This window comes from Triturus cristatus, chromosome 12 (genome assembly GCF_964204655.1).
Source record: "Triturus cristatus chromosome 12, aTriCri1.1, whole genome shotgun sequence".
Lineage (NCBI taxonomy): Eukaryota > Metazoa > Chordata > Amphibia > Caudata > Salamandridae > Triturus > Triturus cristatus.
This window is the reverse complement of record NC_140595.1, coordinates 797,594,270-797,608,695: the sequence shown is the minus strand read 5'-3', so window position 1 is coordinate 797,608,695 and position 14,426 is coordinate 797,594,270. Positions and strand designations below refer to the sequence as shown.

General features: G+C 50.6%; 1 protein-coding gene across 3 annotated transcripts in view; it reads left to right on the top strand.

Moving 5' to 3' along the window:
- The window catches only part of GIGYF1 (GRB10 interacting GYF protein 1), a 1,351,771-nt gene extending 1,337,789 nt beyond the window's left edge, over window positions 1-13,982 (top strand). For all 3 annotated transcript variants that reach the window (XM_085637593.1, XM_085637592.1, XM_085637591.1), the window contains one exon: window positions 11,945-13,982. In XM_085637593.1, coding sequence (XP_085493719.1) covers window positions 11,945-12,000 — 56 coding nt within the window. In that variant the 3' untranslated portion in view covers window positions 12,001-13,982. The remainder of the gene's footprint in view (window positions 1-11,944) is intronic.
- The last annotated feature ends 444 nt before the right edge of the window (window positions 13,983-14,426 follow it).

Sequence of the window (14,426 nt, the reverse complement as noted above, 5' to 3'; positions counted from 1 at the left end):
CCCTTGGGCTCGAGTTGCCTGCCGTGGCTGTGAGGACTAACATCCTCACTGAGGTGCTTCAAACCTCAGCAAGCTCCACTGAGCCTCTGCTGCCGTTCAACGAGGCCCTCACTGACGTTCTGCAGGGCACCTGGTCCAAGCCCTCCACAGTTCCTCCTGTGGACAGGAACGTTGCCAGGCGCCACCGCCCTGCTCCGGGCGACCCCAGTTTCCTGTCCCAACACCCCACCCCCGAGAGTCTGGTTATCCAGGCCTCTACTTCCCAATCCTCCTTCCCGACCGCTCCGCCGGATCGGGATTCCAAGAGACTCGAGCAGTTCGGCAAGAAACTGTTTTCGTCCCTTAGTTTGGGCCTGCGGTCCTTAAATACCGCCTGTCTCTTGGACCGTTATTCCCATTCCCTGTGGGATACGGTGGAGGACGTGCTGCCCCTGTGTCCGGAGGAGGTCCGGACGCGTCTTACCCAGGCTTTGGCCGATGGGAGGGATGCAGCACGGCACGCCATACGATGTGGGCTTGACACCACGGACTCGCTGGGTCGGGCAATTTCCACCACGGTGGCGCTCCGCCGCCACGCCTGGATGCGGTCCACGTCATTTTCCGGGGATGTCCAGACAACCCTCATGGACATGCCCTTTGATGGCACTCGCCTGTTTGGTGAGAAGGCGGACAGTGCGCTGAACCGCTTTAAGGACTCCCGGGCTACGGCCAAGTCCTTGGGCCTCGCGGCTCCGCGGGCGCACACCTCCGCTTTTCGCCCCTTTCGTGGCCAAGGAAGGGGCGCCTCCTCACGTCCGCAAAGCCACCAGCCGCAGAACCAACCTGCGCGCGGTCGCGGACGTGGCTTCCGCCGTGGCGGAAATGGAGGCCGACGTGGTCAGCCCACATCCACCCCGGCAGCATCCGCCTCAAAGCCTTCCTAGTCCGAGCTTTCAGGCCCATACCACGCCAGTGTGCGGCAGAGTTCGCCATCACCTGCTCCAGTGGCGGTCCATAACATCGGACAGGTGGGTGCTGCAAATCGTCCGAAGGGGCTACTCCCTCCCCTTCGAGACGACCCCTCCAGCCATGCCACCGCAGCACCACCGTATCTCGGGGGATCATTTGGATCTTCTCCGCGAGGAAGTTTCGGCTCTCTTGGCCAAGGGGGCCGTCGAGCGCGTTCCGAGTCCAGAAGTAGGTCGTGGTTGTTATTCCCACTACTTTCTGGTTCCCAAGAAGGGCAAGGGGGGCCTACGCCCTATCTTGGACCTCCGGAACGTCAATGCCTTCCTCCGAAAGGAAAGGTTCAAGATGCTAACGTTGGCTCAGGTTTTAGCTGCCCTAGACCCTGGAGACTGGATGGTAGCGTTGGACTTGCAGGACGCTTATTTCCACATCCCCGTCCTGCCGGCCCACCGGCGTTACCTGCGGTTCACGGTGGGCCAAGAGCACTTTCAGTTTACCGTGCTTCCCTTCGGCCTCACCAGTGCCCCTCGGGTGTTCACGAAAGTGATGGCGGTGGTCGCAGCTCATCTGCGCAGATCAGGGGTTCCAGTCTTCCCCTATCTCGACGACTGGTTGTTGAAGGCGGGCTCGCCCCAGGCAGTCGTCTCCCACCTCCAGACTACGGCGGATCTCCTGCATTTGCTGGGGTTTTCCATCAACGTGCCGAAGTCACACCTGAGTCCCTCTCAGGAGCTCCTCTTCATCGGAGCGGTTCTCGATTCGGCGCGGTTCCGGGTCCATCCACCGGAACAGCGGGTCCGGGATATACGGGCCCTGATTCCCATCTTTCGGCCTCTATCCCGGGTTTCGGTCAGGCTAGTGTTGCGGCTTCTGGGGCTGATGGCCTCCTGCATCCTACTAGTGCATCACGCCAGGCGGCGCATGCGGGCTCTGCAGTGGGACCTGAAGTTTCAGTGGGCCCAGCATCACGGCAACCTGTCCGACCATGTCTTGATCTCGGAGGGCACTGCACAACAGTTGCAGTGGTGGCTCACGGACCGCGAGTGGGTCAAGGGCAAGAGCCTCTCCCTTCCCCAACCAGAGCATGTCGTAGTGACGGATGCGTCCCTCCTGGGATGGGGTGGCCATATGGGAGAGGCGGAGATCAGAGGCCTCTGGTCTCCGGCGGAGTCTCGTCTCCACATCAACCTGTTGGAGTTGAGATCGATCCGGCTTGCACTGAAAGCCTTCCTTCCCTCTGTCAGGGGAAGTGTCGTGCAGGTGTTCACGGACAACACCACCGCCATGTGGTACTGCAACAAACAGGGCGGGGTGGGGTCGTGGACCCTTTGTCAGGAGGCTCTGCGCCTCTGGACATGGCTGGAACACCAGGGCGTCACCCTGGTGGTTCAACATCTGGCGGGCTCTCTGAACGCCAGAGCAGACGAACTCAGCCGCCGGTGCATGATGGATCACGAATGGCGCCTGAACTCCGAAGTGGCGCAAGGTCTCTTTCAGCAGTGGGGAGAGCCTTGGTTAGATCTATTCGCCACCGAAGAGAACGCGCAATGTCAGCAGTTCTGCGCGTTGGAATTTCCAAGGCGGCACTCGCTCGGCGACGCTTTTCGTCACGAGTGGAGTTGCGGTCTGTTGTACGCCTTTCCGCCTATACCACTTCTGCCCAGAGTGCTGAAGAAGATCAGGCGCGACCGGGCCCAAGTCATCTTGGTGGCTCCGGATTGGGCACGAAGATACTGGTATCCCGAGCTACTCAGTCTGTTGACCGATCCCCCGATACGTCTGCCCCTTCGGGAGGATCTTCTGTCGCAGCAGCAGGGGACGGTCCTCCACCCGAACCTGTCCAGCCTCCACCTCCATGCGTGGAGATTGAGCGGCGGCAGTTGATGCCATTTGACTTGCCTCCTGAAGTCTGTGATATCATTCTGGCAGCCAGGCGTCCCTCCACAAAGTCGGTATACGCCTGCCGGTGGAACAAATTTGTGGCATGGTGCACAGCAAAGGCTGTGGATCCCCTTTCCGCCCCTCTTTCTGAGGTTCTCCTCTTCCTTCTTTCTCTGGCCCGGCAGGGCTCTGCCCTGGGCACCCTGAAAGGTTATCTTGCTGCCATCTCCGCCTTCTTGCGGCTTCCTGATCAGCCTTCTCTTTTCAAGTCCCCTGTGGTTACACGCTTTCTCAAAGGCATTACACACACGTTCCCTCCTGTCCCTTTTGTGATGCCTCAGTGGGACTTGAATCTGGTTTTGACATTCCTGATGTGCGCTCCCTTCGAGCCGCTTCACAATTGTCCTCTTCGTCTTCTAACTCTAAAGACTGCTTTTCTGATAGCCATCACCTCGGCTAGACGGGTGAGTGAGCTCCAGGCTTTATCTTCAAAGCCTCCTTTTCTGTCTGTTCATCCGGACAAGGTTGTCCTTCGGCCTCGTCCCTCCTTTCTTCCTAAAGTGGTGACTCCATTTCACCTTGGGCAGTCTGTCACCTTGCCCACCTTCTTTCCGCCTCCGCATCCTTCCAAAGAGGAAGAGAGGCTCCACCGTCTGGACCCAAAACGTGCGCTCTCCTTTTATCTGGACCGCACACAACAGTTCCGGGTGGACGACCAGCTTTTTGTTGGGTACGTGGGCGCTAAGAAGGGGAAAGCTGTGCACAAACGAACCATCTCTCGGTGGGTCGTTTTGTGTATAAAAATCTGCTATTCCTTGGCTAAAAAGGACCCTCCTGTTGGGCTGCGCGCCCATTCTACTCGGGCCACGGCGGCTACTACTGCCTTGGGACGGGGAGTCCCTTTGCAGGACATCTGTCAGGCGGCGACGTGGGCTTCGCTACACACGTTTGCCAGGCATTATTGCCTTGACAGCCAAGTCCGGAGGGATGGCTTCTTTGGCCGTTCTGTCCTCCAGGACTTTCTGGTGTGATCTTGGTTCGCAGACCCACCACCGGGGATGGTATTGCTTGGGTATCTATTCTAAGGTGAGGAATCTAACTAACGTGTTTCTTTCAGATGAACAAGTTACTTACCTTCGGTAACGATGTATCTGTAAGAAACATTAGTTAGTTAGATTCCTCACCGACCCTCCCATCCTCCCCGTTCTGCGAACTGACATCTAGGGTTAAGGCTATCCCTTTCAGGGCCCTAGATTTTATTTTTGGCACCAGTGTCGGTCTTTGCATGGCTCTGCGTTCCTGGCGCGGAAGGCTATGTACAAGAACTGACGTCAGCGCGCGAGGGCGGCGTCTAAGTACTCCGACGACGTCATCCCGGCGCACGACGCCGACGACGGACGCGGAGCCGCAGACGACGCCTAGCGACGCGCAAGGGGTATTGCTGACGAAAAATCTTCCGGATCCAGTCTGACGCCTGGGGATATTCTAAGGTGAGGAATCTAACTAATGTTTCTTACAGATACATCGTTACCGAAGGTAAGTAACTTGTTCTACAGTTCCCCCTAGGGCGCACTCCACGCGTAAAATAGGGGCTTCTATGGCCTTCTTGGGTAACATTCCCTTAGACATTTGCAAGGCAGCCACGTGGTCTATCACGCATACCTTCACTAAACACTACTGTGTTGACGTGCAGGCCAAACAACAGGCCTCAGTGGGCCAGGCTGTCCTAAAAACTTTATTTCAAGCTGCTGCAACGGATACAGGCGACCACCGCTAAGGGGAAGCACTGCTGTATAATCTATCCTCAGTGTGTGATCTGCAGCTCATATGCCTCGAACGGAATATGCTACTTACCAGTATGCATCTGTTCTTGGCATGTAGAGCTGCAGAGTCACACACGCCCGCCCGCCTCCCCGGGACCTGTATCTGTTCCAGCATCCGTCTTACTTAGACATTACACATGGACATCCTTTCTTTCATTCCTATACACTCCCATCTTTTCCCATCATGGCGAAAAAACAATCTGACGATGGAGTGGATGCCCATGCGCACTGTTGTCCAGGGGAGGAGTCACCAACCTCGTGACCAAAGGCTTCTTCCGAAGACAACAACCTGCAATCATCCGAGCCCAACACCAGATGGCGATCTTATCCTCAGTGTGTGACTCTGCAGCTCTACATGCCAAGAACAGATGCATACTGGTAAGTAGCATATTCCATATTAATCCAAAAACTGGACATGTTACTGCGGTGCCATGTAAGAAACGAAAACTGGACACAACACCTGCCCAGTTCCTATCAACACACATGCACAAGCCTCCCAGCCTCTGCGCGGCCAGGTACGTTGGTACCAGTGTTGTGGGTCCGGGGCCAGAGGGCCGTCCAGTCCACCAATTTCCCCCACCCTGCAGCTGCCTCCAAACGTTCCTAGTCTGATCTTTCAGCGCCACCAGTTGCCAGTGGGCAGCAGGGTCCATCATCACCTCCCCCACTGGCACAACATCACGTCGGACAGGTGAGTTTTGTAGAGAGTCCGAAGGGGCTACTTCTTCACTTACGAGACTACCCTTCCCTCCATGCCACCAATACTCCATCGCATGTCGGAGGATCACATGGCCCTTCTCGGTCAGGAAGTTACAGCTCTTTGCCAAGGGAGCGATTGAGCGGGTCCCTGTGGCAGAAGTAGGTTGTTGTTATTTCCACTACTTCCTGGTACCCAAGAAGGACAAAGGCCTGCATCCTTTCTTGGATGTCAGGGGCGTCAACCACTTCCTCCGGAAGGAGAAGTGCAAAATGTTGACATTAGCTCAGGTCCTGTCTGCTCTCGACCCTGGAGACTGGATGGTAGCGTTGGCCTTGTAGGATTCTTATGTCCACATCCCCGTCCTGCCAGCCCACAGGCGTTACCTGCAGTTCATGTTAGGCCACGAGCATTTTCAGTTTACCGTGCTCCCCTTTGGCCTTACCAGCGCGCCTCGGGTGTTCACGAAAGTGATTGCAGCGGTCGCAGCTCATCTGCGCGGATCAGGGGTTCCAGTCTTCCCCTATCTCGAAGTCTGGCTGTTGAAGGCGAGCTCGCCCCAGGCTGTCTTCCACCTCCATACTACGGCGGACCTCCTGCACTTGATGGGGTTCACTATTAACGTGCTGAAGTCACACCTGGTTACCGCTCTGAAGCTCTTTTTCATCGAAGCAGTTCTGGATACTGCGCAGTTTCGGGCTTATCCTCCCCAGCAGCGAGTCCGGGATATTTGGGCTATGATACCTATGTTTCAGCCTCCATCCCGGATTTTGGTGAGAATGACCTGAGGCTGCTGGGCTCTGCCGCGGGACCTGAAGTTTGTGGGCACAGCATCAGGGGAATCTTTTCGATTGTGTCCAAATCTCGAAGGGCACTGCACACCAATTGCAGTGGTGGCTAACGGACCAGGATTGGATCAACGGCAAATCCCTATCCCTTCCTCAACCAGAGTTCACAGTGGTGACGGATGTACCTCTCCTAGGATGGGGAGGCCACATGGGAGAGGCGGAGATCAGAGGCCTCTGGCAGAGTCCAGGCTCCACATCAACCTTCTAGATCTCAGGGCAATTTGTCTTGCACTGAAGGCATTCCTTCCTTACTTCCTTCTGACAACACCACCGCCATGTGGTACTGCAACACTGGGCGGGTTGGGGTCATGGCGCCAGTGTCAAGAGGTTCTTAGACTTTGGGCGTGGCTGGAACATCAGGGCATGTCCCTGGTGGTTCAACAACCTGGCAGGTTCTCTGAACTTCAGGGCGGACAAACTCAACCACCGGTGCATGATGGATCACGAATGGTGTTTACCCTCGGAGGTGGTGCAAGGTCTCTTACAGCAGTGGGGAGAGCCTTGGTTAGATCTGTTTGCCACCAAAGAGAACGTGCAATGTCAGCAGTTCTGCACGTTGGAATTTCAAGTCTGCACTCGCTCTGCAACACTTTTTGTCGCAAGTGGAATTGCGGTCTTCTATACGCCTTTACGCCTATACCACTTCTGCCCAGCGTGCTGAAGAAGATCAAACGCGACCGGGCCCACGTCATTCCTGTGGCTCCGGACTGGGCACGAAGAGTCTGGTATCATGAGCTCTTTAACATGGCCATCGATCCTCCGATTAGACAGCCTCTTCAGGAGGATCTTCTGTCGCAGTAGCAGGGAACGGTCCTCCACCCAAACCTGTCCAGCCTCCATCTCCTTGCGTGGAGATTGACCGGCAACAGTTGACCGCTTTTGACTTTCCTCCTGAAGTCTGTAATGTTACCTTGGCAGCCAGGCGTCCCTCCACTAAAACGGTATACGCCTGTAGATGGAACAAATTTGTGGCATGGGGCACAGCAAAGGCTGTGTCTTCCCTTTCTGCCCCTCTTTCGGAGGTTCTCCTCTTCATTCTTTAATTGGTCCAGCAGGGCTCTGCTCTGGGCACTCTTAAAGGCTATCTTTCAGCCATTTCGGCCTTTCTTCAGCCTTCTCTTTTAAAGTCCCCTATTGTAAATAGGTTTCTTAAGGGCATTACTCACCTCTTTCCTCCTATTCCTTTCGTAATGCCCCAGTGGGACTTGAATCTGGTCTTAACTTACCTTTTGTGTGCTCCTTTCGAGCCACTACATAATTGTCCTCTCAGACTCTTGACTGCTTTTCTGGGCGCCATCACCTCTGCTCGCAGGTGAGTGAGCTTCAGGCTCTATCTTCTAAACCTCCTTTCCTTGCTGTTCATCCAGACTTTTCATTCGCCTTCTTTTCTCCCCAAGGTGGTTACCTCTTTCCACAGACAGACCATCACTTTGCCCACCTTCTTCCTCCTCCCCCAGCATCCTTCCAAGTAGGAGGAGAGACTCCACCATCTTGATCCAAAACGTGCGTTATTTTATCTGGATCGCACAAAACAATTCTGGGTAGTATCAATTTGTTGCCTATGTGGGCCCCAAGAAAGGTCGGGCCGTGCAAAAACAGATAATCTCTTGATGGGTCGTCCTTTGCATTAAGATCTGTTACTCCTTGGTGAAAAAGGAGCCACCGGTACGACTGCGTGCCCATTCCACCAGGGCGACGGCAGCCACTACTGCTTTGTGACAGAGTCCTCCTCTGTGATATCTGCCAGGCAGCCACATAGGCAGCCACGTGGGCATCACTGCACAAGTGTACTAAACATTACTGCCAGGATAGTCAAGTCTGTAGATACTGCTTCGTTGGCCGTTCAGTTCTCCAGGACTTTCTGGTGTGAACTTGGTTCACAGACCCACCTCCGTGGTTGGTATTGCTGGGGTATCTATTCTATGGTAAGGTATCTATAATTAATAGTCTCTTTCAGAGGAACAAGTTACTTACCTTTGGTAATGATATATTTGTAAGAAACATATTGGTTAAAGGATTCCTTACCGTCCCACCCATCTTCCCCGTTCTGCGAACTGAATTCTCGAGTAAGGGACTCTTTCAGGGCCCTAGTTTTATGCACTAGTGGTCTGTCTTGCATGGCTCTGCGTTTCTGGCGTGGAATGTTGTGTAAAAGAACTGACGTCAGCACACAGGGGCCGCGTCTAAGAAGATACCACGACAACCACGACGACGAACGCAGAGTCGACTGACTCCCAGGGGTGCTGCAGAGAAAAAATTCTCAGGATCCAGTCTGACATTCCCCAGGCCATTAGTAAATCATACATTTCCATATCCTTGATAAGCATCATTTCTGACTGGTGAAAGCAACTGTGAGAAGTTGGCCTGATGTATGATGTCATTAGTTCTAGTGTACACCTTATATCAGTCCAAATACCCTTATGGTGATTGGTTGTAAAGTCAACCTTATAGACCAGCTATCCTAGTGGTAGCATGGACAAGAGCAGTCTTAGGCTAAACTCTGAATGGCATGTGAAGCCAGCTGTGATACCATATATAATCCCTTGAATACCAAATGAAAGGACACCACAACAGATATATATATATAAAATAAAGTGTATTTATTCTAGTCAAACCCTCAGCACTCTTTATGAGATTAGAGGCAAGTACAACACAGTCTTATTTAAGCATACATTAAGTCACACAGGTAAGTAATACAGTTAGGCCCTAGGGGCCACGCAAACCATATACTAAGTAAGTGGTATAAGGACCACTGTCACGGAAATAGAATAGGCCTAGGCCTAGGGAATCGCTGGGGCTACACTACACTAGCGTTAGTTAGGAAGTGGGAGGCCCACGGGATTCGTGTGCAGAGTGGAAACACTCACGCGTAATGCGTAAAAGTCAATAGCAATAGTACAGTTTAGAAAACGGTAGATTTAGGACACTTCCGGAGTAGCTAGGAAGTTGAGACTGGAAAACTAGACACTATGATAGTCACTATCCTGATGAGCACCGGAGTACCCAAGTTACCTAGCCCACAGACTGCGGGTGCATAGGGGTGAAGATGCGTCGGTTTTCGTCGTCGACTCCTATGGATGCCTGAACAAAGATGCTGACAGGCAGTCAGTGAAGAGTGTCCGGTGGATCCCAAGGCTGGGATCAAGAAGAGAGGAAACCTGCAAGCAGAAGGGACAGAGTCATGGTCACTAGCCAGTGACCACGTGGAGCCAGGAAGGAACCAGGCGATGTCGTGAAGATTGCAGGTGAAGGTGAAGCTTGTCGCTGCAGCCAGGAGGACCAGGAAGCGTCGAGGACGACCAGGAGGCGAGCTGTCCCACGAAGGCTCTTGCTGTCGGCGGCGTCGAAGTTGGACTAGGACTCACCAAGCCTTGGCAAGCGGAACCCACGAAGAACGGAGGACTTGCTTCTGGTGCAGACCAGGAAGGTCTGGGGTGCTTCTTCTTTGCAGAGAAGCGGGAGCCAGTCTGGAGGAGCCAAACCAGCGCAGAAGATTTCAGGGTGCGTCGTCACAAAGGCCACTAGCCAGCGGGCAAGCAACCGGACAGACGCAGCAAGCAGGAAAATGCAGAAGGGCCCCACGCAGGACTCGTGGAGTGTGGGGGGCTGATCTTCGGTGCAGATGGTGCTTGGGGTTGGGGCTTCTCAATCCCCGGTGCACAACTTCGAGGGTGCCTCAGAAGCTGCGCTTTAAGTTACTAGCCACTTTTCCCAGGTAGCCGGTCCCACGTCGCTCGTCGCCTCCACGGATCTCAGCTTTGCTGTGGATGTGGATCAGGGTCGGAGAAGTCTGGAAGTCAAGGCTCTGGTCGGGCACTGCAGTCGGTTCCTCGTAGAACGTGGGCAAAGCAAAGGGTAGTCTCTTGATGGTGCCTGTTTGCACAGGGTAGCCACTCCTTGGCTACAAGGGAGATTCTTCAGTCTTCTTCTTTCGTCAAATGTCGAAGGTCCAGAGTTTCTGTTCAAGTTTGCAGGTTCAGGATAATCTAAAGTCTTGAGGCCCAACTCCCACTCTTATACTAATCTGGGGGGCTGGGATACCTGCTAGGTCACGCCTTATGGGTGGGACCTGGGAGGGGGTGGTTACACCCACTTCCCTTTGTCCAGTTTCACGCCAGAGCTGGGGCTGGAGTGCCCCAGCGCCGGTTTGAACTGGACTATGCAAGGAACACCTTGTGTGCCCCAGGCATGTCTCATTCCTTTCAGCCCACCCTGCCCCAATACACTAAAGGCTGTCTGGGGAGGTGCTAGCACCTCCCCAAGCAGGAAACCTATTGTCCAGGCCACCCTGGCTGGGATCACTCCCAGCTGCAGGAGGTCAGACTTGTGTCGTGGCAGCAGCATCCATTTTGTGATGCTGAGGCTTTGGTCAGAGGCTAACAGTGAAGTATGATTTTAACATGTCTTTCCCTCTAGAAGGGGGGAATAATATCCTCATGTCCAGAAATGGCATGGGGGTATTATTCCACAGTGTTAGACACCTTACACGACATGTTTCGATAAAGCCAAACCATAGTTACCATAACCGTCTAAGATTATAAGGCACTTTAAGAGTATATGGTAGGCTATATCATAGAACAGCTATAAGGACTTGGTTCCGAAAGCTGCAGACAGGCTCAGCTCATGCTAGAGCACCATCTCACATGTTACCAAGCACTCTGCCTCCAGGATTGTTAAGGCCTGCCATAGGAGTGACTGATAGGTACACATGTGTCTATATGTAAGTTAGGTATAGGAATACTACACCTAAGCAAGGGGTGATTACACGACCTTGCCCCAGCTGAGCGATCAGCCAGTTGTGTCAGAATGGAAGGCCAGACCAGGGGTGGCATAATACATGCTGCAGCCCCTGGGAGGCCTAGGGTACACCTATGCCCTGGGTACCTAGGGTACACTGTACAGGGTCCAATAAGGTGATCCTTACCAATTGGTTATGTACCTAGGGTACATGGAGTCCATTTTAAAGAGAGAGCAGACAGCCTGAGACCCTGAATGGCAGGATCTCAGGCCAACTAAGTCGAAAAACCAGCTAGACACTAGGCAAAAAGTTGGGGGTAACCATAGTCAGATATCCACCTTCCTACAGCAACCACAGTTGAGGGGTCTGAATTAAGTAATGTTGGGGTGTGACCCTAGACAGTCTCCCCATGGGGTACATGTGAAAAAAGGCCTCTCTCTCTCTGCACTGGATTCTCACTGCATAGCTATCATTCCCTACATTGCTTGGTTTGAGAGGGCTGTAGGTTTGCAAATAAGATACATTTTGTATTCCCTCTGAGACTACAGCACAGCCGGGTTTACAAAGACTAAAAATGAGTTGACCTGGCAGTGAGTTTGCATTACTGTCTAGTTCACTAGAGGTAATAAAAAAAAAGAGCTGTTCACAAACATATAAATGCTGTTCCGCCCAAACCTTGATTCCAGTAGAGGTGGAGGATGCATGGATCGGTAGGTACGTGAGATTTGTGTTAGGCGGTGGGGGGAATGATCTCTCGGATTACTGCTGTTCGAATCATGACGATGTCTCTTTGAAATGGCTTATGAACTGAGGACTATTTGTGCCAGCATTCTTTTGATTTCGTTACAAGTTAATTTTCTTTCATCTGAGTGTGATAGAATATGTGAAGTTGACTTTATGAAACAAATCAGTGAGACCACTAAATAAGATAATTTAATATCCATTGTAAGGTGATTCCAGGAATTTATAATGAATTACTTATACTTTCTACGTTCCTTCCTCTCTGCAGGCTACTCGCTACACAGCTCTTCAGGAGGCGAAATGGAGACAGTTGAGGACTACTGAGACTGCAACATCATAGGAATCCATTGACTGCCTTTGTCATTTCAGTCTTAGCTGAAGAGCTGCCCCCTGTGCTGTCAGTGGGCATTTATCCTGCTCTTCCCACCTGCTGCATGGTGGGAGGAGACCAGTGACAGCGATGAGGGAGGGGGCAGGAAGGGACCTCTGAGGGAATTTTTTTCAGGAAAATTGAAAGAGCGGTTTCCCCTTCACGCACTTCCAACGTACACAAAGCACCTTAAACTCCAAAGCACTTTATAAAAGACTTTTTAAGAGACAAATAACAAATGTTTGAAAAAAGAAAAACAAAAAAACCTGAATTTTTTCGGGAGGAATTTTTTTTAAGAAAAGCAAAAAAGAATCTTGAAAACACTGTTATTTTCAACAAAAAAAACTAAGTATGAACTAAATTCTGAAAAGCTTACGAAAACTTGAAGAGATGCACTTAACTGATACTACAACTGGATTTTTGTGATGTGTGTATGCGTATGTTTGTAAATGTATAGTGTGCACAGCATATTTTCTCTAGCTAAGAAGCCATTTTGTTTTAAAACTATATTTTTTTTAAGTTGAATCGATGCATTTATATACTCACCAGCCAGTTTCTCATTGAATTTTTTTAATTGTTCTACTGTTTTTTTTTTTTTGGTTTTTTTTTAGAGGTTTGGGAATTGGGTTGGGACATGGTTTTTATCACCTCACACTACATTAGAGGAATGATAGATATGAGACCATTCAAGATAATAGGGGGAAAAAAACTTCTCAAAACATCAGTCCTTTTTACCCCCTGCCTATCTCTTTGCCTTTCCTTGAATCGGCAGTAGGGGGGGTTGCTTCGGTGGCTACACTCATGGTGCCTCTTTTCAGAACATTGTCTTAGCACTTAAGACTTGTAAAAAAATTAATTTGCCTTTTTTTAAATCTCTGGACTGTTTATGCTGCCGTTCCTTTGCTCTAACATTTCTTTGAGTAGGAACCAGGCATTTCAGGAGGAAATGGGGTTTTGTTCCTTTTTCCAGTTTCTCCTTTGTGTTATTGTAAACTGAATGAATTTTTTTTCTATGTTTCACTTGTTTCTCTGCTGCCATATCACCCTACTGCTCTTCCTACCTTACCACCTTCCTTTGAATTCTTAGTGTAGTCTCTTGGCCACAACTTCTCAGCAGGTAGCAGAAATACACAGTTGACGTGTACAAGTAGCTAAAAAAGAGAATACTGGGGTGGCCTTGTTGGTACCCTTCTCCCTCCAGACACTTGTGGGACATACTGTGACTCCCTTAAAGCTTTCGAAGGAGCACAAACCAATGTTGAATGTATCGGGAGCGAAGCAGCAGTGTGGCCACAGGCATCCGATTCACCCTCTAACACTGATGATTTGTTCAGTTTTTGAAGTCAAGTCACAAGTGCGGGTTGTTGTAAACGAATAACCGTTTTGAATATTCTGGCTGATAGGTAAGCTTGCTATGTGATGACAGAACTGTTCAGCTTCTCTGTTCCTCCTGGGCTAGGGTGTGTATGGTAGGAGAGTATGATGCTCTCTCTACATTTAAGTTGATCCTTTTTGTCCTTTTTTGGATGTTAACATCTGTTTACAAGCACCCTGCGCAAAACACAGCAAAAGCAATGAACACATTGCTCGGCATGCCACTTGCTTCTTTTTCACAAGAAGTTGTTAGCAAAGTTTCTTTGCCAGAATGAACTTGTTCTGGTCTACTAATCTGCGTCTATGGTTATTTCATCCCCTGCATTCCTGTCAAAAAGTCATTTGGTCCTTCAATCATCTGATTTGTTTACTAAACAACAGTGTTATCTTGTGAATTCACCTTTTCTTAAGGAAAACAAGTAATTTTTTTTTTTTTTTTTTTTATATACGAAACCTCAGGCCGTAGTTTTTGCCAGCAGTGTATTGAAAAATTGCACCCAACATCGAAATAGTTTCAAATATTTTGGAAGTGTGCAGTTTATAATTTTGTAGTGGGCATCATAATAAAAACAATTTAAAAACAAAAATATATTTTTGGATGAAAGAGCTCCCATCAGGCAGCTGTGTCTGTCTGATGCATTTTAAAGCTCTACTTCCACCCAGACTGATGTTAGTCGGTTTCTAGTTTTATGGGTGAAAGGAGAAGGGATCTGTTTTGCTATTTGCAAGGCATGATATGCCCCACTTAAACCTCAGTTAGTGCAGTCCCTGATGGGTTCTTGATGTTTCTTCTGTACCAATCTTCCACCTTTATCTTTCGGCGTCTTTTTAAACTTGACCAAAGTCGGAGGGCAGATATGGGTAGAGTAGTTGGTAGCTAGAGTTATAACTTATTACAAGGGTGGATAAGGTACTATATTCGTTGCACCAACATTACTCGTTTTCCATTTATTTGGCATTATGATACTGTGATCTCTTGGTTTTTTTAAATATTCTTTTGACTTTG